General features: G+C 43.8%; 2 protein-coding genes across 2 annotated transcripts; one reads left to right on the top strand and one right to left on the bottom strand.

The window, feature by feature from the left end:
• Positions 1-43: 43 nt before the first annotated feature.
• DAPP1 (dual adaptor of phosphotyrosine and 3-phosphoinositides 1) lies at positions 44-20,764 on the top strand. Its single transcript, XM_023926997.2, has 9 exons — positions 44-174; positions 8,553-8,675; positions 11,485-11,618; positions 14,320-14,450; positions 15,754-15,801; positions 15,947-16,009; positions 17,945-18,030; positions 18,563-18,650; positions 19,622-20,764. Exons 1-9 carry the CDS (start codon positions 113-115, stop codon positions 19,670-19,672), a joined length of 786 nt encoding a protein of 261 aa, XP_023782765.2. The 5' UTR covers positions 44-112; the 3' UTR covers positions 19,673-20,764.
• Positions 20,663-26,620, bottom strand: LAMTOR3 (late endosomal/lysosomal adaptor, MAPK and MTOR activator 3). The gene is made up of 7 exons (XM_086888401.1): positions 26,522-26,620; positions 26,234-26,284; positions 26,017-26,051; positions 25,315-25,373; positions 24,345-24,478; positions 23,208-23,271; positions 20,663-22,499 (listed from the first exon to the last, which is right to left on the bottom strand). Exons 2-7 carry the CDS (start codon positions 26,240-26,242, stop codon positions 22,426-22,428), a joined length of 375 nt encoding a protein of 124 aa, XP_086744527.1. The 5' UTR covers positions 26,243-26,284; positions 26,522-26,620; the 3' UTR covers positions 20,663-22,425.
• Positions 26,621-27,867: the final 1,247 nt, after the last annotated feature.

Below are 27,867 nucleotides of genomic sequence, written 5' to 3'. Positions count from 1 at the left end.
CTCGGGCCGGGGCGGGCCGGGCCGGGGCGGGGAGGGAGGGGATGGGCCCCGCCCGGGGAGGTGCCGGCCCGCACTTCCTCAGCCCCGAAGAGGCGTGAGCAGCGGCGGGAGCATGGCCCAGCGCCTGGAGCCGCGTCCCGCCGCGCCGCCCCACAGGGAGCTGATGGCGCTGGGGTAAGCGGTGCTCGGGGCAGCACCGGGAGCGCCCTCACGGACAGCCCCGGGAGCGCCCTCAGGGACAGCCCCGGGCGTGCCGGGACTCCCGGCGGGGCTGGCAGGGTGGGAGCTGCTGGGTCTGGCTGCTGGGTTTGGGTGGCGAAGGGAGGGATGAGGTAAGGCGGGGTCTGTCCCAGCGAGGCCCGGGCGTGCTGTGGGCCCTCGGGGAAGGCCAGCGCCTCGTCCCGGTGGCAGCGCTGAGAGGCTGGCACAGCGGACCGGGACAAATAAAGAATAGCTGGAAACCGAGAGCGCAGACACACGGTTCGAATGTAGTGGAAAGCTGGTGGCAGGGGAGCAGCTTCCCTCGGAGAACCCCTGCGGCCTTGAAGCCATCGCCACCGGATAGAGCCCAGGCTGTGCCGTGCCACTTCCCTGCCTTTCCAGGGAGCACCAAACACAGAGGCTGTCCTCAGATCCCTGTCCTCCCTGTGCCATCCCTTCAGATGTCTCCTTGGAGCTTGGCCTGGGCCCTGGTCTGGGGAGCTGCTGTCCTTGCCGGGCCCGGGAGGCAGCAGGATTCCCAAGGGTGCCCGTGGCTCCAGCAGGGAGAGCAGCGGGCAATTCGCAGCCACTGCGAGCACATCACGCTCACCGAAAAGCAAAAGCCCAGGAGCAAAAAGGAAGGCCGAAGCTTGCAACAGACCTTGCTCCCTGTCTGATGCGACTCGCGCATTTTCTTCTGCCAGCTAGTTTTGGTTTTCACAGGAGAAAGGAGGCCTGGGTCACTTTGCCAGCGGCAGCTTTGCCGTGGGCAGGAATAAACACGGGCTGGAGGAGCAGCGCAGGTGGGTGCAGGCAGGGTGGGAGCAGTGGCAGCAATGCAAAGGGGAGGCAAAGCAGGAGAAAGGCCAGTGATCATTCCTACAAAGCAAAAAAGGCTCTGGTGTCACCTCTGCGTTCAAACGAATCGATGAAAAAAAGTAAAGGTGTTTTGCTTCCTGAGCACTTGAGGATTAGGACCAACTCATTGCTTATATTTGTGATTCATTCACTTAGCGAACAAATTGGAGCGCAACAAAATAGCTTGAAATTAGTATCTCTACAGTGGTGCTACTTTCCTGTATTGGAAAAAACCTTTTAATGAAATGCCTGTTAACTGAAGCACCTAACAGGTATGAAATTAAGTCGCTTCGCAGTTGTACCCAGAGTAGCCATTATATAATTTTTCATTACATCTGTTAGATTATGCTCATCCTAAAACAGTATTTACAGGGAAGAAGGAAAGAAAAATTAGTTGGAGCTGTTGTGGGAAGCATGATTCCCAATTACCAGGCTATTTGTTTACTGACTTACACAATGTGGTCTGAGATAATATATGCCAGTAACATGTGCCTATAAGCAGCAAGGAGTTCATCCTCATAGACAGTCTTGTAGAAATGCTGCTTGATGTGGTACTTAATGTGGTATCCATCAGAAGGAAGGAGTACAGATGAGAGGACTACAAATATGCATTTTTATAGCTGTACCTTCTTTATTTTACTTCCGCTTCAATGGAAAAAACTTTTCACCCTTCCACAGAATACTAAGCATCTCATTCAGGGAAGTGTGTTGAATTAAATAGATTAAAGGTGAATAAGAAATACCAGGCAAAGAGTCCCTTCAAATTATTAAACAAGGCCCTTTCTTTTCAGCTAGTACTAAAGCCACTTTTTTTTCCTTCTTTTTTTTTCCCCTAAATATGAAAAAGTTCTCATGCAGCAGACATTCTTGCAGCATAACCTGAAAGCTCTCTTAATGTAAATACCTTTCCAGCTGTGACAAGTAGGTGTGTCACTCTCCAGACCATAAAATGAAATTCTCAGTCATCACAAGGGTTTTTCATCCTAAATTCAGTCCCATATTCTCACAGTGCAGAGTTCCCCTGACAGCTGATGCAGTATCCAGCACAACTGAGACCCAGTTGTGGTGAGGAGTCTCCAACAGAGACAGTGGTCATTCAAATGAGAAGTAGCTTCAACATTAACGTAACTTTGGGGGGAATTTGAAGCAGTTTATTTTAAAGCTTCTGCTTTCTGGTGCAAAAATCAAAGAAGTTGGATAAGGTTTAAAGAAGTGTGAAATGGGAAGGACTTTACTCTTAAGAGAAAAGGCTGAGTACCAGGACATGCTCGTAGTTTACCAAGTTAGCTGTTCAACTGAATGGAAAATTGTCAGCAATGCAGTGAAAATTCAGATTACAGTCAGCTTCGTTGTATTGATGTGCATATAGGTGGGCCTAATGCTTAATGAAAAGGGAGCTGAAAAGCAGAACACATTGTTAAAAACTTGTTGCCTCACCGATTAACTTTGTCCCTAAATCTACCAGAATATTTAAAAGGGAGCACTAAAGTTTGCCAAAAGAGACATAAGCACCTTGGCTCAAAGGAAAAGGAAACTGAAAATAGGATTCTTCTCTGAAGGCCTCTTTGGTTATTCCTGTTTTCCAGTGGCCTTTGTTGCTATTAGAGCTGATGGCAGTGTGGAGCTCCTGTGGCTGAGCACGTACTGCGTGAGTTTGGGGAATTCCCCTTTGTTATTTGCGCAAGAGATGAGAATGAGGAATATTTCATCAACCCAGTAATTACAGGCTGGTCTGGTAGCACAGTTTGCATCCCAATACAGCACAGTTTGGATGACACTGTCTGTTGAAAGTGAAAGGCACAGGGCAAACGGAAACAAATTTTTGTGACCTTTTTTCCTCCTACCTAGCCAAAGTCCAAGCTTTCTTTGTCACCCCTTGCAGCTGAGCTTTTATGCTCTTCCCGGTTTGACAATACCTTCACAGATGGTATTAGTAAGACTGGACAAGACATTTCATGCTTTGTTTTAGTAGCAGAAGAGAAATTATCACCTAGATCAGGTGATAATTAAACTGAGGAACACGTTAGACTGGAACACAGTAAATGGTCATAAGAATTTTTTTCTTCATCTCTGTTTTTGAATTTAAGCAAGAGAAAAATTGAAGTGACTAGAAAGTGGGCCAAATAATGGGTGAAAATCAGAATGAAGGCAGTTAAAAGAAGAGGGAGAGAAAACAGAAGTGAAAAGCAGAAGTTGAACTAGTGAAAGTCTATAGTTAGAAGACAGAAACGTTAAGACTGGATATATGATGTTATTTCCTCTTGTTTCTATTTTAAAATTATTTTTTCCATGTAATGGCATCCAGTATTCCAGCAAAGTACTTTATACAGGTTCATGATTAAGTGTTTCAATGTAACACATTGAAGGGATGTCTGATAAATACCAGTTTGGTTGCCTGACACCTGTAACTTCTGTCTTGGCATTCTTGCCCTTTTGGAGATTCTCTAGAGCTCTGTCAACTCAGGCACCATTAAAAACATGGCCAAGACTTCACTTAGAGTGATGTGAGGTACAGAGAACCCTTTTGCAATTTTCAGATGATGGGCAATAGAAAAAAAAATAAAAAAATAAAAATCCTAAACTACTAAACTTGTCAGATGAGAGCTGGAAGTTGCTGAAATACAGAATGCCAGAAATAGAGAACTAGTGAGTCAATTTTACAGTAATTTTTGGAGCATGGGTACATAAAGAGCATTGCATCCAGCCAGAGGAGATAAGTCAGTGCTTTCCCTTGTGCTCCATTGAGCAGTACTACTGCTTTAACCTTAGAGTGGGAATACATCTTTGAGGCTAGAATATAGTTTCAAAGTGTAAGCAAATTCAACTCCTTGTGGCAGAAGATATATTTAATTTAAAAAAAAAAATCAAAAAAACAAAACATAAAACTTGCCAACATCTATCACCACAAAAAAAAACCCACAAAAAAACAACAAAAAATCCAGTCAACCCAACTGAGGGTAAATAACTGCTCTGGGTAATATTGGAGTGAAGTCCTACTGGGGGCATATGTGGCTCATCTTCCCAGTCATATGGGTCGTTTGTTACCTTTCAGAGGTGGGCAAGAGATGAATTAGACTTGCTGTATTTCTGCTTCAGAGAGCTGTCAAAGTGCTTTCCACCCACCACAGAGCACCAGCACTACTGTCCCTGCTGCAGTAGGAGAGGGAGCCTCTGGGAAGAGAGCAGAGCTCACCCAGCTGAGCACCAAGAATCTCCTTCTTGCTTCACAGAAGGAACTTTGAATTGTCTGACTTTTTCACCAAAGCAAGCCAAACATGCACGCTGTTTCTAGTACTGAGAACATCTGATAAGGACACAAAAACTAAGTGTGACCTCTGCCTACTGCATTTATCTGGTAGCTGGGCATACCACAGAGTTATCACTCCAAACATTTACACCAAATAGCAGCCAGAACTTCCAGCTGTGCTCTCTTCTCATGCTACTATCTTTCGTTGTTATGAGGAAGAAAAGCAAGTGTTTCTACTGGATGTTACACAGTTTGCACATAAAACTGGCTCACAAGAGAATTGTGCAAGTCACTCAGCAATCATCCTTTCATGGATAAGTGTGTGTGTTCCTTGTGTGTTCTGTTATTGTTAAAAAGTTTATTCACCTGATGCCAGCTGCAAGTTTATACAGCAGCTCCTATTTACCCAGGCAGATTTTTTTGGCAAAATATCCACATGATTTCTTTGAAAACAGCATTATCAGAAATGACAGATGCCATACCTAAGGACTTTCATCTGCAGGGAACACAGAAATGAAGTTTCATTATCATTTTTCATTGGAACAGCTTGAGTTGTTAAAGAATGAACATTTTGAGGATGATGTTCTAACCTAAACAGGGAATTTCTCACCCCAGACTTTGCTGTAATATATTCCTGATCTTCAGCATAGTGTAGGTAGCTCTAGCTGCTGCATTAACTACACAGAAGTCTTCTTAAGAAGAGATTTTAACGTGAGTACATCCTGTTCTGGATTTGTGATGATTAGCACAGCTGCAGCAGCCACTGGATTATTCCATGGGGAAACCCCGCTGGTGACTGGAGGAGCAGATCTTCAGGGCAAGGCTGTGTGCTCTGATGAGTTTGGGCATTCTGGGGCACTGGGTTCTCGTTTCCTTCTCTTCCCTGTAAAAGCCGTCACTAAAGTCCTTCCTCCATGTCGTCACCAATGCAGGGTGACCTAAAGAATAGGCTGATATCTGAAAATGCTTTCTTTTTCAAGGGGTAGCAAAAGTGATCTCACTGGCTGTGCTTGTCCATCCTAAGACATGCTTTCACTGGCCATTCCAAAGAGCAGGAAAGATGGCAGGGTCATTCAACAAGACACACGCACACAACACAAACGTACTTACGTGGACCGGATAAAGACATTTAACATCATTTAGGATGAAGTTAAAGTAACAAGAATGGATAAATGACAGCATCTATAAACTCTGAGCCTGAGATTGCTGGTCAAATTGCTGAAAAGGAAACCCAAATAGTTGACTACACCTTTTTTTTTTAATACACAAAATGAAATAATCAGAAAGGAGAAACCTCCCAGAAATATGTATACATATCAGGAGGGTGTACAAGGGCAGCCAGAAGAAGTGGCTCTGAAGCAGGGAGGGAATTTAACCCTTTAATTTAATTTAATCTTTCTTCTTGTGTTTCTCAGAGAAATCTCAATCAAGAACCTCAGGCAATTTTTACACTACTGATGATTTTCAGTCTGAAAGCTGTCAAAGTACAGAGCATATTTCTGGACTTGTTTTGTAGTGAATACAAGACTCTATAAAGATGACTTTTGGAAGGACCTTCAGAAATATCCCGATTGTCCAATGTTATCCACCATGTTTAAAACCAAAGATTTAAGACAATCCAGCTTTATGAAGGACTTTCTAGGGGCTTCAAAGAGATGGATGTTTGTAAAGCATTTTAGTTTCCTTAATGTCTTGTTAGAAAATGGCATAAGGGTAGATACAGTACTGTGTTTTGTATCAACTATTTCCTGCCCCAGATAAAACTCAGAAGACAATCAAAGCTTCAAAGCTGAAGGGGGATTGCCTTTTACAGTTTTGCCAAATGAGCCATAACTCCCATCTTGATTTGCTTGCCAGTTTCAAAGAACTGCTTAAAAGGTTTTTCTGAGACAGATAAATAGAAGGAATGAAAAATACTTAAATTTACCCTGAAGTATATCTAGTAGTGTCTAACCACAGGACTGTTTGAGTTTATTTTTATCCCTGGTGATTTCTGCTTGTACTGTCAGCTCAGGTTTGATTGTAAGAGCAGATTGCATAGAGTATTTGTTTACCTTCCTGGTGGGCTGTGGTAGAAACTCTAAATTTTCTCCAGCAATTCAATATTTTACCTGTGTTTATGCAATTGGAACAGAGTTTGTATGACAATTTTCACAGTGGAACATCGAAGTAACCTGATCAAACCATCTGTCACAGTCAGGAAGAGAAAAAACCCAAAACTACATGTAACAGTCCCTTTGACACCAAGATCTTCCTTACTGTCTCCCATCCACTTCCATATTTTTGAGCTGAACAAGAGCAACACAGTAACATTTGAGGGATTTTTGTCTGAGACAGCATATTTAGGCAAGAAACTAGTGTAGCCTTGTCATCCAAGTTTTAAAAGTGCACCTTCAAACAACAGTATTTTCCCAATTAAGGTTTTTTTGTTGTTGGTTTCTGGTTGGTTTATCTATTTTTTTTCATGATAGTAACATTTCATTAGTCCCTGGCCTTTTGTGTGTAAAGAGAGAGTAGATTTAAACACAGCATTTTTTAAACTTAAATGACTTCTCTTTCAGAAGTTTAGTAGTAGGATTTTTTTTTGGAAATAAGGTAATGACACAGTTATGAGCAGCCTCAAACTAAATTTGTCTCCTTCATGACAATGACCACTCACAGATTTTCTCAACATCTGGTTCTTTCGCACAGAAGTGAGCCAAAAAGCGTCAGGAAATCCCACCCCAAACACAGTGCTGCATTCTCAGCTGCAGGTCTGGCCATGCTGATACGATCCTCCCCACATCAGGAATGATCTGACCTTTGCCTGTTGCTTACTTGAGCAGTTAATCCCCAGGCGGATTTTGGCTAACAGGTGTTCCAGAGGATGACACTTTGATCTTTAAATATTCATTATTTTATTCTACTGTGAAGATGGACCACATTCTAGAGCCAAAACAGCATTACCCTGCCTGTATTGAGTTTCACATGGATCTTCTCTTCCTCTGGGTTAAGAGTCTGGAGATTCTCATAAAGCAATTTATCAGCCAGCTGGCCTTTCAAATGGGCAGCCATCCAAATTGAGAGTTAAAGCTTTGTGCGAGAAGCCAGCTTTGGTGGAAACTTGGGATGAACAGCTAAGGAGAAAGAGGATACAATTACACCTGGTTTCATTTCGAAGACTGCCACGAAACAAATTCTGGAAAGTGCTGTAAGGGCACTTCTGCTTTCAGGGAAACCATGTTTCTTTGGCTGAACCAGTGACAGGCTTTGAACCCAACGTTACAGGAGTTTTAAAGGAAGGGAAAGGCGACCTGGCAGCACTCCACATACAGACAAGGGAAGCTTGCTCCCAGCAGAGCCTTGGGTGTAGTATCCCTCCCTCCTCCTGCTCCAGAGCCTCGTGTGCATGGCTATGGTTATTATCGCGTGCCTTGCAGGATTGCAGCTCCAACCTTTTATAGCTCCAGCTTTTTGTGCTCAGTCTCAGGTTCATTTCCAGTGAGATATTTGCCTCTTGTGAAAAAAAGGGTGTTTCTATTGTGGAGCATTCTGAATGGAAACACACCCATAAACTACACTTCCTGGGCTTCTTTGCATGATTTTCTTCCTGTGAAGTCCTTGCAAAACTTTTCCTATAAAAATGAAGTTAATTTTCACTGAAGATAAATTGAAACAGTGTTTAGATGTTTTCCTTTGCTGCTCAGATCACACCTGGCTGAGAGACAACAATAGCAAAATATCTTAATTTTCACTGAAATTCTGTCAGTTAATTCTGATCCCTTTAATTATGAGCTTAGGCAAGGAGGTTTAATTGCAGAACTTGGCAGCGAAGATGTGTTGAGGGAAATAGGGAGTCTATGAGGAGTTTAAGTGCTGCCTGTTTGCCCAGAAGAAGTGTACCAAAGAATATACCTATGTTCGCTTCTGAAAATAGACAAGGGATTCTGTATACCCCCCAAAACTGCTTTCACCTTATCAGTGCAGACCTGGGTAATTTGCTGCTTGTGCAAGGAGAAACTGCAGAGTTTTTAGATCCAGTGAAACAGTCAGCTGTTTGCACACAACTTGGCGTTAACAAAAAACAGTTTTTTGACACTGTCAAAAGGAGGCCACTGCCAGGGGCACGGATCTGTGTAAGCTGTGGGTGCCTGTGAGAAAGGGGATAACACAAAATTGTAGAGGAATTAACCCTGCTCCAAAAAGCAGCAGCAGCAGCCAGTTTAGGGCAGAGTGAAGGATGCTTTAAGCCCTTGTGTCTCCCCAGGTGGTACCATGACAATCTCACCCGACACGCAGCAGAAGCGCTGCTGCTCTCCAACGGGAAGGATGGGAGCTATCTTTTGAGGAAGAGCAATGAAAGGGAAGATCTGTACTCCCTCTCTGTAAGGTAGGTTATGTGAACTAATCTAATGCTGCACTTACTTCCATGTTTGAATGTCCCATGCATTACAAGGTGGTTTATTTTCCCTAGGGTTTAAAGCATTTTGAAATATATTCCTATTGGTATAATCCCACTGAATGACATTTTTCTAGAGGAAAAAATTGGATTGGATTTGACAACTGCTCTCATTTTTCCAATTTATGAATTATTCTTATTGGTAGAAAACATAATTCTATAGAATGGCTGTAAATTTTCAGTCTGAGTGATAAAAATCTGCATGTCAGTTAAAAGAGCTTAAGAAACAGCTGGCAGGAGTAGAAAAGTTTTAAGATGAGACAGCAGCAAACATTTAACAGATGTTAACCTTGCTAGTTTCTGAATCCCTGTATAGGAACCATCATCTCTGAAGGATGATCCAATGTTTGACTGGCTGGTTTCACTCCTCTGTTCTGTGCTGAGGTTCAGTCTTAGCCAAGTCTGTGTGGCTAAATTGAATAGCATCTTGTGAGGGATCGATGTCAGGGCCTTGAAGTCAATTACAGCAATTCAGGACACAACTCTTCAGGATACAACCAATACAGAGCAGAGGTAGCCTGGCCTGGTTACTTCACTACTGAATCACATTTAAAGAATCTCCCAGAAGGAGAAAAGCCACGACATTCTAGTGAGACAGCCTAAGGACACATGCATTAGACATGATGAGGTGTTTCACCCATTTCTGACAGAAGACCTAGGAGCGAGCGTGTCTATACACACACTGTTGAAATTATTACCACTACAGGCAGCCAGTTAGACAAAGGGTGCCCAACAGATCTGAAGGTGAGGTTACAAAATGAGTATTCAGAGTAGCAATGACTGAAATGACTGCAAGTGTTGTCAAAAAGAATAATGACATTTATGAGTCCTTAAAAAAAAAGTAACTTTAAATTAATCATTGTTTTTCTGGTTATTTTTGTGTTTTTACTTCAAAATGTTAAACATTATTTGAGATAGCTACCTCAGACAATTTATAGATATATATATATGTATATGTATCTTGAAGGTAGTTTTAAATAGCATTCAGGAAACAACTTATTATGATAAACCAAAATTTAAATAGTTATTTTTAAGAGGAAACAGAAGTGTTAGTTAATGAAAATGAATTTTCTGCTTTAATGGATTTTAGCACTTGAAGACCTACACATGTCTATTTCAGGCCCATTCCAATCTCTTGCTTAGCTCTTCATGTAGTGAGAATTACTTACTGCATTACCATATGAACTGAACAGCCCAGTCTGAAGTTTGATCTTTCATTCTGTTCTGTTAGCTTCTGTTGTTTCTGCTGGTGCATCTCCTTTGAATACTGATTTTGATTTTAAAATGTTTTAAAGTTTTTCTACTGGTTAATTTTACATTTTCTTTCAGTTTTTTGACTAAAGTTAAAACTTAATTTTAGAATAAGTAATTCAGTTTTGTTCTGATACATTTCTGTAGAAAGGATAATTTCAGCAATTCTAGCTGTCATTTTCCTTCTGTCCTAAAATATCTTCTGTAGATTTGACATTATTTTCTGCTTCAGCCTCATAAGGAACTTCGGTCATGATTATATTTTGGGATTTTTCAAGGAAAAAATGCTTAGCCATCCTTTAAGGTTTTTACTGACAGCTGTAGGAAGAGAGATCACATATTGCCTGAAATCCCCTTCCCTGGCTACATCAGTCTGAAAAGGAAGTAGGAAGCAGAGTAGAATTTGCTCTCATTGCAACATCATCTTGAGAAATTAAACAAAAAGATGGAAAACCCTGTAACTGCAGCAGAGTCACAGCAGCTCTTCCCTTGCATGGAGCATTTGCACTTGGCTTGTTGTGCCCCTGCTGACTGTAGCACAAAACACATGGGACGCCCATAGAGTCATCTTCTACAGTTTCATAAATACTGTTCAAAGATAAATATTTAAATACCTGTTTGAAATCATAATCTTCTTTGGAAGTGGCAATAAACAATGAAAGAGAAGCTATAATTAATTTTCTTCGTCACGTTTTTTCAGTATATTTGCTATTTAAGTTTTTCCTCAGACAAAGTTTACTCAACTATTTTGGGTGCTAGTAACATTAACAAAAGTAACTTTTACACTGGAGAAATACTTGAAATAAGTGTTTCACTGTCTTCTGAATGCAAAATAATGGCCTACCCAGGAAGTGAGACCTTGCACACTTCTCTAAATGCCATCAGGTTTCATAAACAAAAGCTGTTACTTCCCTTACAGAACAAGGACTCTGGTTCATGTTTGTCAGTGCCCATCCTAGTGGAACCAATCATCCAAGTACAGAGACAAAGCAAACAAACCCTAAAGCCCTAGGTATTTAGAAAAAGGTTACTAAACCCCTGCTTGGGTGCAAAATGGAGACTGCTTTTTTTTTGAAAGGGAAACAGAAGATGTTTTCAATGAGATTGGGATGCTACTTGAAAAGCAAGATAGATACTGAGTGCACCATCAGGACTAAAGTCCAGTAAGTGAAGGGGTTTCATCCTATTTAGGCAGAAGGCTTGAAATCTCTTTTGTGAGTCTTTTTGCTGATGTAAGAGTTAAATAAACCAACTTGGTCTTTCTAGGCTTCCATCATCTCATATCTTTTAATCAGCAATTAAAATCTGATTTTCAGATGTGTAGAGTATTAGTGAGGGACAGTAATGGCAGTACTATTACTGCTAGGACAGTGATTGTCTGCCTGTGATCTGGGTCAGATTCCCTGCAGTGAAAGCTGCTATTTAAGGATTGTAAGTGCCAAATGCCTTTGGCATTTACATCTTGACAAATTTTCCTCTTCTATTTTAGGGGAAAAGATTCTGTGAAACACTTCCATGTTGAATGTACAGGAACTTCATTCAGATTTGGATTTAATGAATTTTCTAGCTTGAAGGAATTGGTCATGCATTTTGCAAACCAGCCTTTAATTGGAAGTGAAACAGGTAAGGAGAGCCATATTGTGTGTATGAACTCATTTGTAGCCATGCTTCACAAAGATCTAACTAAAAGGAGCTTCTGATGTGTTAGCAAATAGAGCTTCTGCTAAAGTGTTCATAAATTCACATCTGTATTTGTGTCTAAAAAAGTTCCACTTCAAAAAATCTTTCAAGGTCTTTGAAGATAAACCACACATAAGCTTATTGAGCTTTTGCTATCCAGGGCTGTGAGCTCCTTTCAATGTCTCAGAGGAGGAAGCATTTCAAAACACCAGGAGGATTAGAACATTCTCAAAAATGGCAAAACCAAAGCACGGTGTTAGTGAGGAAATAAATATGCATCTATGAAGCTGAAATCCCCCAAAAAGAATAAGTGAAAAAGCAACTTGAAATTGTTTCATCTCACTATTCTTTGTCCAAGGAAGGAGTCTACAGTGTTATGCTCCTCTTTCCTGTAGGGAATGTGTTTTTAACTAGCTCTCCTGTTCTGCCTGCAGTGCATCACCATGCTGGTGCCATCTGCCATCACAGTGATTTTTCTCGCTTTTAAGAGGAGAGAGAAAAAGCACAAATTTCTTTAACAACCAATGTGCTGCCTGAATTAAGGGTCAAAATATTAAACTTGATTCCTACATGTGAATTGAACACCATCAGACTAGAACCCCTGAAGAAACAAAGTGGATATGATCACGATAATGTCAGTTTTTTGTTTAGCTTCAAGTGTAAGAAGACTTGATTGATTGAAGACATGTCAGTACAAATTAATGCCAAAAGCTTCTGTATCCTCTGTGGCAAGTGTATGCAAATAACTCAGAGCAGTACTAATTATATATGCAGGAGCCCAGTTAAGTGATAGCTGGTACATGCAATAACTGTAACATGTCACACACTAAATTAGCACCAGTGTTCTGCTAACACTAACATTAAATTCAAGGGCTCATTTGCCAATTTCTTCCCCCAAGAAAAATGCAGCTGTAGACTCAATATGGCACTTGTATTTTTCAAAATACTCTCCTTTTAAATTGCTTTCAAAACTGGTTCAAACACAGAGCTCCTACATGTATCCTCTGTGCCAGTGAGCTACTTTTCCTGGGAAATCAGGCATGCACCCACAGGCATATTCACCCACATGAAATCTCCGTAAAGATTTCAGATGACATAAAACTTGTATTTCCCCATTCCTCACTCCTTCACTACAGGTGAAGATATTAATAAACAAGACATTGGTTTTATCTGATCTCTATGGATGGGATCAAGGCTTGCCATCTTAAAGTTTCCTAATCAGATTCTACTGGGTGTGTGAAAAATATAAGTCAAATGTGCTACAGAATATAAAAAATATATATATACATATATATATATAACCTCATATCAAGAAACCTTCCACCTTACCATACCATGGAAAACAGTAGAGAGGAGGAGAGAATTAACACTCAGGCAATACTCCTTCAGATACAGGTTCCAAATTTCTCCTGAGTCATAACCTTCTTTTGTTAAAAATGGGGTAGGGGACTCATCAGAGTCAACTCCAATCCAAGCATCAGCAGATGCAGATGTGGCAGAATAATCTTGCTACAGTGCAGCTTTTGCTAGATCTTGTGTATAATTGCCAGACTATTCTCTACAATTGTCTTTGAGGAGGAGAAAGAAATCCACAGAGAACTTTCTAGAAAACAAATACTGTATGAAATGTTATATTAGTCCTTCCAGTTCTGCAATGGGGATTTTTATCCGTTTTTGTATCCATGTGTACAGATGATGATACCCTGATTGTCTGCAACAGCTTAGGAGTAGTTTCTCTGGAATGGTGATGGACCTGTTCTCAATTTTATTTTAAATGGTAAAGCATATTTCTTCTGCAAGACCAGATAGAATTAAACCAATGTTACTCTCCACCTGTGGCAAGTTGAATAGATCACATTTGCATACACGCCCTGTGTCTGCAAACAGATTTCAGCTGGTTACTTCAAATGCAACTTTTCCACTTCTCTTTTTAGCCCTTCCCATTACAGAACACTTTTAAATTACTCATACATCTGCAGGTTTAAAGTCCAACTTGTTACCAGTTCTAGCATCCCTCCTCTTTAAGAGCTGCAGTATCAGCATGAAATGCAAATGGAGCAGCATTTGGTGTGCTGTGACATTATTTTTAAAGAATGGAGTTAGACAGAAGAGCAGTTACTCTTTTAAGGACATTCTTTGCTATTTTGAAAAGCACAATAGGTTCACTGTTGAGAGTGCAGCTTTTTTCAGAGAACATGGAATAAACATGACCTTACTTGGAGAAAAGGAAGAATGGCTATAATGAAAAGGTTTAACTGGGAAGAGCTGTGGTAAAAACAATTGAAGGTGATGGTAATGGGGTTTACTGTTAGGAAGCCTGTAGCCAAAGCTCTGACAGATTAAGTGATTTAAGCATTACCTAGTGGGATGTTGGCAAACTCAATGACTCTTATGGCCTCCTGTCTGGTTTAGCATCCTGGCTATATACTCCAACCCAGCCTCTTGGGCAGGAAAGGAATTTAATGAGTCAAGAGATTTCATGCAAGCATTTGCAAGGGTAAAAGTTTTGAAAAGGTGCCATATATTTACAGGTTTTAATTTTAGGAAAAGGTGAAATTAACCATTCCTCAGAGATGTAGCGACTGACAAGTTATTTTCTAAGCTGGACTTGCCAGATGGATTAGTCCTGCTCTTTTCTCTCCAGGAACCTTAATTGTATTGAAGCATCCCTACCCACGGCAAGTGGAAGAACCTTCCATTTATGAGTCTGTCCGTGTTCACACTGCCATGCAGACAGGAAGGACAGAAAGTGACCTTGTCCCAAATGCTCCCTCGGTAAGTTGTGTTCTGGTGGGAGGGGTGCTTCTGGCCCAAGTCTAGCACGATTGCTGGAGTGAGCTATGGAGTAAGACTGGTTATTAATCCCCTTATGGGTTTGTAAACACAAGAAGTCTTTGCCAAACAGGGAAAAACAAATACAGACTTGCTCGCTGCAGTTCCATGGCAAGTAAAGGCTCTTATAATTGTTGTCACTTCAGTGCTGTCCCTGGGAAAACATTGTCTGCAGCTGACTTGGGTGAGTCTGACTATCCAAACAAAGAATATATGAAATATTTTCATTCCCATTTTATCTTTTAGAATAATTTATCATTATTAACATTATTATGAGTTAAAATAAAAAAAAAACAACAAATGCACACAGAAAAAAAGTCATCATATACATTTGGGCCACCTGTTCTGACATTTGAGACTCACTCGAACAGCAATTAGAGTCTCTAAATCCCTTGTAACTCATATCTAAGTGAGACAGCTGATTTCTCCAGAACAGTTTGCTCTGAACAGAGAGGAAAGTTAATTATATACTGTACCTTTTGGGGAAAAAAGGAGGAGTTATGTTAATATGGGCTAATGAAGTTGCTAGAAGAACCACTTCTGATGTGTCTCACAATAAACCTTTCATCACTGAGCTACATTTTAACCTCCAAAGAAGCTTGACTTCCACATACCACCAATAAAAGGTAATATTTTTTCAAGTGGCAGCTTGGCAAGATTTTGATTTTCAGAGCTCTGCAGTCTCACAGACAGGTCCCTACACAGTGTCAGTATCTAAGAAGTCATAAGGTCCAAGTGTCACTCAGGATGCCAGAGAAACAGTTCAAACCCCAACTTTTTTAAGAAGCACATTGAACATAACAGGTTTTTCCTCTCAAGGGTGGGCCTGGTTGAGAGAGAACAGCTCAGTGAAACAGCACTTTCCCCTGTTTGCATTTGAGGAGCATTTTCTGGGGATAATTCCACTGTCAGTTAAACCCTGTGTGCTTCTGTTCACAGCACGTACCAAGGCAACCATCCAACTAAATAAACAAAGTTTAGCTGCAGCTTTTTTGCTCTGTTTGGCTGAGAAGGTGCAGGCCAGAAGCTCCCTGGGGGAGGCACAGTCCAGGGGGGTGCCTTCAGAGCCAGCACAGCTCCATGTTTGATGGCTGGATGGGCCTGAGGAGAGCACTGAAGTGAGGGCAAGTGGCTATGGGGAGTTTCCCAAAGGACTGATCCTCCTGATGTAGGCAAAGAGGGGGATGTGGGATATAGAAGCAGAGCTCAGCCTCTAACCCCAATCCCTTTCTTTGTTACTTCACAGCTTGGTACCAAGGAAGGATATTTGATAAAACAAGGCAAAATAGTCAAGGTAAGGAAAACTCTTACTTGTTGCTTCCACTCTGTGATCACCCACAGAAGCTAAAGATGGTGTGGAGCTGAAATTGCTCCACCTGTGTTTCCCTGCAGAGACGAAACTCTCCCAAAACAGTTACCATTTGTTCTTGATCTTTCAGAGCTGGAAGACAAGGTGGTTTACACTGCATAGGAATGAACTTAAGTACTTCAAAGACCAGACAGTAAGTAGCAAACACCAGCTCTACTGTTTAAACATCACACAGGCAGCTGCAGCCTCCTTGTGTCTCTGGCTTCTCACATTTGCATCACAGCTTCCCAAGTTAAAGCTTTCCATACTGCCAGTGGGGTCAAACCTGCCAAGTCAAGTTAGTTCTGCTGATGACTTCAACAAGAGAAAGTAAATTTTACATCTGAAAACACTGACTGTGCTCTGACAGTCTTAGCTACTGGATAGAGTTTACAGGGCTTTTTTACTCACAGTAGTTCTGGTTGGAAGGGACCTCAAAGGTCATCTCCTTCCAAGCCCTCCACCACAGGCAGGGACACCTTCCACTAGACCAGGTTGCTCCAGGCCTTGCCCAACCTGGCCTAGAATACATTTTTGGGTTGCTTTTTTAAGATGATTTTAAGCTACCAGCACAACACAACAGTTATTGGCAGCTTAGACACAATGTAACAGAGAGCACACTGCTAAAATAGTTCTAAAAATATCGTAGTATCCTTTGCCTTCTTTAATTTTATCCTTTTGTTTCAAGTGGTCTCACAGGATACGTAGAAAACCATTAATTTAGAAATTCCTTCTTACAAAAACTAACCTACAGCATCTGGGAAAAACATTGGGTCCTTACAGTTGATGCTCCATTTCTGTCTTAATCTGAGTAAAGATAAGAAACACTTCTGGAGTTTCTTTGCCCTTACATTGCCTCTGTTTGAGGTTCCTTCATAAACACAGCTTGTTCACCTCTGCCAAGCCCTATTTCAAGCCTCTTCAAGATTTTTATGCAAGAGCAGACACAACTGCCTTCTCTCACCAAACATTACCGTTTATAAACAGCTAGGTTTTCCCAGGGCTTTCCATCAATTTTCATTTTGGTTCACAATAACTTGAATTAAGTTTGCAGAGTAGCATTTCAAAGAGCAGCACTCCATTAGAGACTACCAGGTGAGAATTCCTGTCTTTGCCAGGAATATGACCTCCCTCCAGGCAGCAGCACCAGTGCCTCTTGGCACTCCTGTTGTTGCTGCGGGGTTGCAGGTACCTACACGTGAGCAGCCTGCAGCTGACCCTGGGATAGCATTTGCTATCACACCACAGCACAAGAGGCTTTCTTCTAATGTAGGGTATTACTAACAGCCACTCAGTCAGCAAAAATATTAAGGGAAGATTAGAAAGAAACACACGCCTCTGTATACCCGATGGAGGACCATGGAAACAGCTAAGTGTGTTTGGGCAGAAAACAATTAATTAAGCTGCCTCTTCCAAAGTATTAACAGTGTGAGGCTGAAACAGATGGAGGAAGAACTCTCACACCTGGGGAGAATGAAAGTCCTAAGGGAGATGAGTTGCACCTGACCCTGCACCTGACCTTGTCCAAAGAAACTTTTATATATACATGTGTGTGTTTTTGTGTACACATGGGCACATACATACTTCTCAGGCAGTCAAACCTATCATTTCTGCTGCAAGCACTACTTTGGCTTTGCTTCTACATTTCTCCTTACACAGCTTCATCCTTTTAAGGAATTTAGGAATTAATTAAATCTCCAACAGCTGGCTAGTCTGATAAGACTTATACCCATGCCTTTGTCTCTGTAAAGCTTAGCTGAAAGTGGTACCAGATTTGCTGCTGTCTCAGTTACATTACACAGCCAAACCCTCAGCAGCCTCCATGTAGCTCAAACATTCCTGCAGTAGAGATCTCTGTTGCTTGTCCGGATGTGAACTGTCCTGTGTTTTTCATGTTAAGCTCACTTCATATCATGATACCACTGATGTTATGTTTGCTAGTTTGAGTTTATAGTGTTGCAGCCATTGTAACTATGCCTGGAAAAACCTGTGGAGGTGCCTATAAAAGTCCAGATGCACTGAAGATGAACTGAGAGCCTTATCTTCTGTTTTCATGTGTCCACATTTTTAAAAACATTTTCTCTTCAAGGCTACGGAACCAATTCGAGCACTTGACTTAACTGAATGCTCAGCTGTGCAATTTGACTATTCCCAGGAAAGAGTCAATTGTTTCTGGTAGGTTGTAGGATTTTCTCCATGTTGCTGGGAAGTTCAAAATAGAAAGGGAATTTTGAAATGTAAACAGTGCATGCTTCTGACAGGTCCCTTGGTGGCTGTGATCCTGCTCATCCTCTAACTCAAAAGTCTGTTTCTGTCAGCCAGTTTCTGTCAGTCCTGCATGGCTTTGAAAAATTACTCCAGCCAAAAGGAAAGACCCACTTGTAGTGGGCATTTCTAATTCTATAAGCATCTATAATCATCATCTAGACTCATGGATCTTGGGGTCAGACACTGATACAGGTCACATGGTAACCTCTTAGAGGTGCCCAAATGTGGGTCTTTTATCCTTAGAAGGGTCTTTAAGGCCCTGGGCTGTAAATGACTGTCAGCCATTCTCTTGGTTAACCTCCCTCCTGGTGGCTGAACGGGAGCACAGCCTCCCTGCCCTGCTCTGTCTCAGCAAGTGTTGGTACAGGCCAGCTGGGCTCAGTTTTGGGGAGAACTGCCAGTTGTTCTAGCAACTTAAGAAAGCTTTGTTTACTTACAGTTTAGTGTTCCCACTAAGGACATACTACCTGTGTGCAAAAACTGGGATAGAAGCTGACGAGTGGATTAAAATCCTGCGGTGGAAACTGGTAAGGTGATGTGTGCTGTTACACGGCATCCCGGGCAGCAGCACCTGGTAGTGCCATCATAACCCCCCCAGGACTGTGGCACCCCAGTCCTACAGCTCTCAGCACCTGAAACAAGGGAGTACTTCTGGCTGCCAGGCCAGCTACATTGGAATATGCAGTTTCCACAGAATCACATAATCAATTAGGTTGGAAAGGACCTCTTAGGTCATCAAGTCCAACCCTTGACTAATCACCACCTTGTCAACTATACCTGGCACTGAGCACCACACCCAGTCTTTTCTTAAACACCTCCAAGGGACAGTGACTCCACCACCTTCCTGGGCAGCCCATTCCAATGTCTAACAACACCTTTCTGTGAAGAAATTCTTCCTGATGCCAGTCTAAACTTCCCCTGGCACAGCTTGGGGCTATGTTCTCTCACTGGCAGCCTGGGAGAAGAGACCAACCTGACTACCCCCTCCTTTCAGGGAGTTACAGAGTGGTAAGGTTTTCCTGGAGCCTCCTCTTCCCCAGGCTAAACACCCCCAGGCTCCATCATCTGTTCCTCATAGGATTTATGATCTAGCCCCTTCCCCTTCACTGCCCTTTTCTGGACTCAGGCACCTTCCTGAACTGAGTGGCCCAGACCTGGACACAGCAGTCAAGGTGTGGCCTCATCAGTACCATGCACAGGGCAATAATGCATCTGCCTGCAAACCCACTTCAGTGTTTTTGGGGTGCATTTGTAACAGGCATGCTCATTAGTAAGAAAAAATTACTTCCATCTCTAAGGATGTCATTATATGTGCTTGGTAAAAAATGCAGCTCATCAGCCCAGACTGCATGTCCTAGGTCATGATAGCAGGAATGAGAAGACAAGGTAAAGGCTTGAAAGCACTGCTTCCTAAAAAATACCAGGAACTGGGCTGCCTGTACTCACCCACATGCACGTGCACGCAGACAAGCAGTAATGGGCTGTCTTTCCGTTCCAGTCACAAATACGGAAGCAGCTGGAGGAGCGCAACGCCACCCTCAGTTCCTAGCTGTGTGCCAGCGCTCCTGCTCCACTGGCAGGAATGGCCTCTCTCCAAGGGGAAGCCTCTTACCAGTGGGCAGCCTCACGTCTCCAGTGCTGTCTGTGCCCCCACACAGATGTCACCCAGCTCTGCACACACAGGATCCTGCAGCTCTAGGGCCGCCGAGTCACGCGTGGGGACGGTTGTACAAACAGAGTGTGGGTTTAACACGTGTGGTGTGTGCTTGTAACACACTTAATCCAAACACCTGCCAGCTAATCACAGAAGTGTTCAAAACTGATTTGAACACAGACTGTTCAAAACTTTTGTGGCTATTCAGAGCACTCAATAATTTATTGCAAGCTCCATCACAACAAACGATCAGTATCGTGTTCTGTAACCTTGAACGTTTTATTTAAGAGGTCCTTTCTGGAAACATTGTCTTTTTATTACCTGTTTAGGCTTTAAACCACAAGAAAAATGACAGAATTACATTTTGTAAATAGTATCTATATTGCAATCCAGAAAGTAGTATTTCAAGGCCCTTTTCAAAGTGACAAATGTGTGACACTTAGTTCTGGTCCAACAAATTTTTATATGGTTATCTTTATACCACACTGATGGCTACAAAGGAATGTTTGTTTCAAACAGCGTCTGTAGGCAATGGTGAGCAGCATCATGTAAGCACACTTATATACAGCCAGGGTTATGAGAAACAGTAGCTACTTCCTGGCACTCACAGGACACACATTTAACAGCATTGTGACTCACTACAGAGACAAGAAGTGCAACCCCATGAGGTTGGTGCTGTACTCAAAACAGATGTTACATTTTGGAAGCAAAGTTTGAAATACTGGAGAGGCTTAAGACCAGCTGCAAGACGCCCTGAGCAAGATCCCCTGCGCAATCCTGTGCCTCCTCAAGGGGTATGCAAAGAGGGGGTGTTTGGTAATTGCCTTTACTGGGAGTGCAGAAGAGGAAGACAAAAGCACATTGGAAGAAGTAAGAAAATCTAGATTTGGACATATAAATAGCATTTTATTTCAACTTAGAAATTCAAAGTATTTGTAAATATTTTTATACAGACTGTTTTCTGAATAAAAAGTCGTTATAAAACTACCACAGGTCTTTTATATTCCTGTACTGTATTGTTAAAGCTTTGTCCTCCTTTTTTCCTTAATGAAGCTTTAACAAACTGGCATCTCCCATTTAGTTAAAAACCTTTGCCGAGCTTGTGTGAGAGTGAGACAACAGCAGCATCACTGTCCTTTCAACACTGCTTGGAAATGGAGCTTGTAGAGAAACCACAAACGTAGCCTTCCCTTTTTCACAGCAACAGGCTGCTTCACAGAACACTGGAAACAAGTTCAGCACGTGGTGTCACAAACTGAAGCCATTGACCTTGGGTGACAGGCAGAGCAGAAGCAAACAGCAAGGGGAGGCCTTTGCTGGAACACAAACACATTTTGCCAGAAATACACACACCTTCCAGCTGCTTCTGGAACAACCAGCAACAGAAGTCCCACTCCAGCTTAGTTTAAATGGAAAAGGGTTGACTGACAAGCTGTAATCTCTTTTTGAGCCAAGAACTCCCAGCTGTCATTTCCAGCACCACTGTTTCCCCCATCTGCCTGATGCACCAAAGGTTGATGAGATGTGAACACAGGGCCATGGCATCCCCTTTCCCAGCCTGGGGCACAGACCTGCCCAGAGCTGTCCCTCAGATCTGCAGTGCTCGGCAGTTGTCATAAGGGGACATGGGAGGGAACAACAGGGTGGGGCTAAGTGCACAGGCTTGATCCCCAGCAACAGGATCTCTGCACTGCCCTGGGACTTGATATCCTTTCTGCCCAGCTGAGAGAAGCACTGGTTAGTTTTCAGCCTATAAATTCATGGATTTTGGACATTTATGAACAGGTAAGAGACTCGTTTTTCTCCAGAGACAAGCAGATGTGCTGTGGGGTATTACAGTGCAACAGAAGAGTGGACCAGGCTCTGTCATTTAAAAATACTGTTTTTTATTTATATTTATTTACTTAAGAAAACCTAAGGGTAAATAAGCTGAGAGTGTCACCAGTGATGAACCCACACAAAGACTATGAGACATGAGATCTTCACAACCATATTACACAAAAAACCCATGAAGAAGTGAGACATTGTTTGGGTGCTTTTAGCTAGGCATCATGAAAGTCCCTAAAGCAATAGCTTCCATAGAAACAGTTTTTTTCCTAGTGGAAGCAGGATGCAGCTAGCATCCAGATTAGTAGCACTCCCTTGCCAAAGTACACCCGGTGTAAGAAAGCTGGGATATTAACTGATTGTACCGACACATCACCGCTAACACACTTGCTCTCACAATGCCTCCAACCACGTCTTTGCTCACTCTCTCCACCTGATCTGCTTTCCCACAACCTAGTGGTGGCCGGCCTGAGGACTCACCCTGCCATGTGCCTGGTGCCCTGTAAAGCAAGAGATCTGGGGGTTGCTCCTTTGAGCCAAGGGCATCGCACCGACCTGGCTCAGCTGGCTGAGCTAAACTCCATGGGAGCTATTTTGGTGGGCTCTCCAGTACTGCACAATACAAGCATGGCCTAAAGTAACATCCATCTACAACACATTGGTAGATCATTTCAGATTCAGTACTATGTACAATTTACTCTTACTTAGTATACTAAGGAGCTGTGGTATTTCTTCCGAGACGTGTTATTTGACTGACGATTATTGAATCTTTCTGTCCACTGGGCTGCAGAGGAATGCTGCACTCTGGCAATACCATCAGGTTAAGAAACTTCAACAACCTGCCTCAGTTCTTCAAACAGGGGCGTGAGCTCCTTCTCCAAACTTACAATCAGCCCTGGAAAGAGAGGAGAGACAGAATATGCCATCTAACAACATCACTGAGAAGCCTCTCTCCAAAGCCTGGACTCCCTTCCCAAGTCACAGGCAGTGTTTTCCAAAGCCTGAAATGTTTCATGTGAGCTACTCACTTTCCTGTGAACAGTGGCCAGAACCCCAGTGCAGGGTGTCTACAGTCCCTGGCACTAAAGGAGGCACCCTGACACTAAAAGAGGCACAACGCTCCCCCACTACTGCCTTGCTGCTTCCCATAGCTGCTGTGGCCCAAGAAGCTGTATGAGAATTAAATCCCTTCTGCTCATATTCATTAGCCAATGTCCTCACGAGCAAGGCTAGGGTCTGGCTGAAGGATTTCCCCACCCCACAGAACTAAAGACAAATCTGCACATGTTCCTGAAGAATGTTAACTTGACTGACAGGAAAGAGAGCAAACAGCTGCCTTGTACAGCACAGTACCTGCCCGTGCAGCAAGGGCAAGGTTAATCACAGGACAAACTTGCTTAGAGAAGAATGGTAACTCCAGCAAGCCACCTAAATTCTGTGAATTTTTACTCTCACCTTTTCCTTCTCACCTTTCACAATATGCTAACTAAATTCACAGCAGGAACAAAGTTAACTTGAAGTGAATTCAGGGAATTTATTTTCAATTATTAAAATACCCAGGCCTTAAAATACTGCAATTTTTAAAACAAATATGTAGACTTACCTGTATTGGCATTGCTGCTAGCAATGAAACTCACTACCAAAGGTAAGCGATTGAACTGCACCACCTGCAAGGAGAGAGAAGTGCTCAGCCAGCAGCTAACACATCTTGGATGTCAGGGCTCTTTCCACATAAATTTTTCTGCAACAAGCAGCCTCCTTGGTTTAAAGGACAAGCAGGAGCAAGAGCCACAGATGTGACTTTTCAGTGTATCTGTTTCTTGTGTCTGATTCATAGTTAAAAACACCAACACAACTTACACTACAGTCCAGGGAGCTGCACATGGAAAACCTGGCATTTCCCTCTGCCTCCACATTCTACAGAACCCTACTTCAGCTGCAGATCCAGCAGATTACACTACGGAGACCACATCCTCCACAGGAAACAGGAGGAGGGCAGACAGGTTTATTGTTTTAAAATTCTGTTCCCTGTACAGAAGTATCTCTTCTTCCATTAACAGGGCACTGGCACCCTGGGCACAACAGTAAGCTAGTAGCATCAAGAGAGTCAAAGCAATGTACTGATGTGGGCAAACTAACTCATTCACCTACTTAATTTCCAAGCAAAGCTTGACGTGCTGTAGGCTTAACAGCTGGTCAGTTTACTGCAGTCATAACTAAAAGATCTCAGGACCACCAGAACTCGTGAAGGAGCAGAAATGTAGTAGACAATGGACTTCTGGACACAAATAATCAATTTATTTGTGAAAACTGTGAGTTGTATTTCAAGGCTTCCTTACCACAAAGCCATACTGTCAGGAAGATTAGCTATGAATTAGGCTGCATGTGCTTTAATTAATGTTAGGTGTCACTAATTATAAACTTTGTTTATAAAAGAGAATATGAACCTTTCATAAAAGATTCAGAAGACCACTTCAGCAACACCTCCCGCAAATTCAGAATTGCTACACTTTCCCACTGTCAACCAGTAAATCTCAAGTTTCAAGAAATATAACAAAAGTTTAATAAATACTGTGAAAGTCTGGCTTAACCATTTAAGCTGTGTAAGAAATAAGCCAAAATTACTTCAATAGCAGCCTAGTGAAAATCTACCAGAGCTTAAACAACCTTCCTTCTCTTGCTCAATGTAATGCAGGAACAGCTGAAGCCGCCGAGGACAGGGCACACTGAGGTTACTCACCTGGTATGTATTGTAATAGCAGATGATACTTTTGTTTTTAGAGAGTCCTAACTTACTGCCCTGATCTGTGGCAAGGGCAAATGTGGACAAAAAGCCAGGTCGCAGTGCATGTTCTGGAGCATTATCATTGGCAACTAGAACAAAACAAGAAAATCCTTATCTTGACATGGTGCCTCTGACTGCATCCCAAACCCTCATCCAGCTTAGTGCTCTGCCAAAAGCAGAGAAACATGCAAGAGATCTGAGGTGCTCCCACAGGAACACCTGAAGCGTTCAGTTTTCACAAGCTGTACATCATTTAATGTTCTCTGTACGATCAAAGCTTGTTACACCAGCATCCTTCCTAGCATAACTAAGAAAGAGTCTCTTCCTTCAGGATGCACAGCCTGTGCTCACATCCCTTTGGTTCTGTGCCCCACACTGTTTGCACCCATTCCAGCCTTTGAACTGATTACTGGCACACAGTCACTTACTTGATTGCATACAGATGAAGATGTGCAAATTCTGCTGGGGGTTTGTATACCCTGGGGCACTGAACAAAATAAATCTGCAATACTTGAATCTTTGTATCCTTAAACTATTGTACTCACAAGGAAAGAACATCTGAAACAAGGGCTGCAGAACATGAGAACTAAAGTACTAAAAAAGCCAACAAAACACTGCCAAGCTCTCTCTCCTACTTAGCATCAATCAGCCTGTGAGGGACTTAAAGATACAAGGACCTTACAGCACTCCAACCCCTACCACCCAGGGAAACTCCATGGACTACAATTACTGAGGACACAAACAACAGGATATATTTGAAAAGGCACATAATCAACTACTAAACTTTTACTTAAAGTCCAATTCAATTCTACCACTTGGGATATTTAGGTATTTTGCATAACCAGGAAGATTTTTCTGTACTTCTCCACCCCCTGCTGTTCAATCAGGATTTCAGCTGCAGAGCACAGCGAGAAGCTGAAGTTACCTTTGATAACAGGCACACCATCTCTATCTGAGACTACAATAGCATGAAGACCTTCAACACTGCAAAAAAAAACGAAAGGAAGAAGAGACACCATTTAAAAAACACAATAATTAGTAGGAAAGGGTTTTTTGTGTGAACAAATGTGCAAGGAAGGGGAAAACATTGAAAAAACCTGATGCCTTCACTAATTTAGTATTTGTTCTATTTAGTACAGGTCTGGTAGCCCTAATAATAAGAACTGCTGGAGCAAGTCCAGAGGAAGCCATGAAGTTGATAAGAGGGCTGGAGCACCTCCCCCACAAAGACAGGCTGAGGAAGTTGGAGCTGTTCAGCCTGGAGAAGGGAAGGTTGAGTGGAGACCTCATAGCAACCTTCCAGTATCTGAAGGGGGTTTATAGGGAAGCCGGAGAGCGACTCTTCATCAGGAACTGCAGTGACAGGACAAGGATGTGTACAAATTGAAAACCTGGAAATTTAGGTTAGCTATCAGGAAGAAATTCTTTAGTGTGAGGGTGGTGAGATAGTGGGACAGGCTGCCCAGGCAGGCTGTGGATACCCCACCCTGGAAGTGTTCAAGGCCAGGCTGGATGGGGCTCTGAGCAACCTGGTCTAGTGGGAAGTGTCCCTACCCATGGCAGAGGGTTGGCACCGGATGGCCCTCGCCACGTCCCCGTGTGCCCGCCCCGCACGGCCCCGCGTTACCTCGGCAGCTTCTTGTACAGGAACCGCTTCAGGTCCTGCGGGCAGAGACGGGCGGCGCGTTACTCACGGCCACTCGGAGCTCCCGCCCCGGCCCGGCCCGGCCCGGCCCAAAACACCGCCCGCCCGGACGGCCCCGGCCCGACCTCGGCATCCCCCGACCGCGCCCCTGCCAGAAGCCACCGCCCGCGTCCCGCCCGCCCCGCGAAGCCGCACTCACGTCGGCCATGGCTGGGGCCCGCCCGGTGCTGCCGCCGCCACCTCCGCGGGCCTGCGAGACAAGACGACAGGCCGCCCGTCACCGCGGGCGCGGCCACCCCTCCGAGGAGGGGAGCGGCCGAAGGGAGGGCGCGCTCCGTCCCTGAGGCCCGCCCGGCCGCCACCCCCCGCCCCGCTGACCGTGGTACGGCCGCTCCCAGCCGCGCCGCGGAGGGCGCGCGGTTGGGCCGAGACCACCGCGGCCCGGGAGGGGGGTGCGGGGGGCGCTTCCTGCCCGCGCCCGCCGTACCTGTCCGCGCCCCCGGCGCGCCCCGCACGGCTCCGCCGCCGCTTCCCCTTGGAGCCGCTGTCACATGAGCTACGGCACCGCCCTCCCGGCCCCGGAACCGCTTCCCGCCGCCCCCGCCCTCCGCCCCGGCAGCAAAACTAACCAAAACCAAAACAAACCGCAGCGTTTCAGTTAAAGAACATCAACAGCAGAGAGCGAACGTCTTTTTCTGCCGAGTAGAATTACTGCCAGTTTTACTCTTCCACTGTTGCTTATTTCTCGTACTTTTGGATCTAGTCCATCAAAACATGGACCTCCAGGCTAATAATGTAACAGCTAATGTGAAGAAATAAAATGGATTCATTTAGTAGATGCCCACAGTGTAACAATGGTATCTGTTTTCAAAGTCAGCATGCAGGACCCTTGTGGTAGACTAAAAACACCCCAAGCCTGCTCAGCACACAATGCTTTTTCTCTAAAAAAACCAAGCTGCTACAAGCCAAGAAGAAGAATCACAGAATCATTTAGGTTGGAAAAGACCTCCCAGATCACTGAGTCCAAACTATGACTGAGCACCATCATGTTAACCAGACCATGGCTCTGCGTGCCACATCCAGCCTTTCATCAATCACCTCCAGCAACAGCAATTCCATCACCTTACTGGGCAGCCCATTTCAGTATCTACACACCTTTTCTGTGAAGAATTTCTTGCTAATGTCCAACCTGAACCTCTACTGGCACAGCTTGAAATAATTTCCTGTCATCCTGTCACTGGATGTGTGGGAGAAGAGGCTGACCCCTACCTGGCTACCTGCTCCTGAGGGGGTTGTAGAGCAGCCAGGTGACCCCTCAGCTGCCTCTTCTCCAGGCTAAACACCCCCAGCTCCCTCAGCTGCTCCTCACAGGACTTGTGCTCCAGACCATTCCCCAGCTCTGTTGTCCTCCTCTGGACACGCTCCAGCACTGCAATGCCTTTCTTGTAGTGAGTGGCCCAGAACTGGACACAGCTCTCGAGGTGTGGCCTCACCAGTGCCGAGTACAGGGGACAATCCCTGCTCTGCTCCTGCTGGCCACACCATTGCTGATCCAAGCCAGGATTCCCTTGCCCCCCATGGCACTGCTGGCTCATGTTCAGCTGCTGTCACCAGCACCCCACGTCCCTTCCCACTGTGCAGCTTCCCAGCCACTCTGTCCCCTGCCTGTGGCACTGCCTGGGGTTGCTGTGACCCAAGGGCAGGACTCAGCACTTGGCCTCCTTCAACCTCATTCCATTGTCTCAGCCCATTGACCCAGCCTGTCCAAATCCCCTGCAGAGACCTCCTGCCCTCCAGCAGATCAACACTGCCACCCAGCTTGGTGTCACCTGT

The sequence above is a fragment of the Cyanistes caeruleus genome, chromosome 5 (assembly GCF_971803275.1).
Source record: "Cyanistes caeruleus chromosome 5, bCyaCae1.hap1.1, whole genome shotgun sequence".
Classification (NCBI taxonomy): Eukaryota; Metazoa; Chordata; class Aves; order Passeriformes; family Paridae; genus Cyanistes; species Cyanistes caeruleus.
Note: the sequence above shows the minus strand (reverse complement) of the source record. Positions and strands in the feature narration are given on the sequence as shown.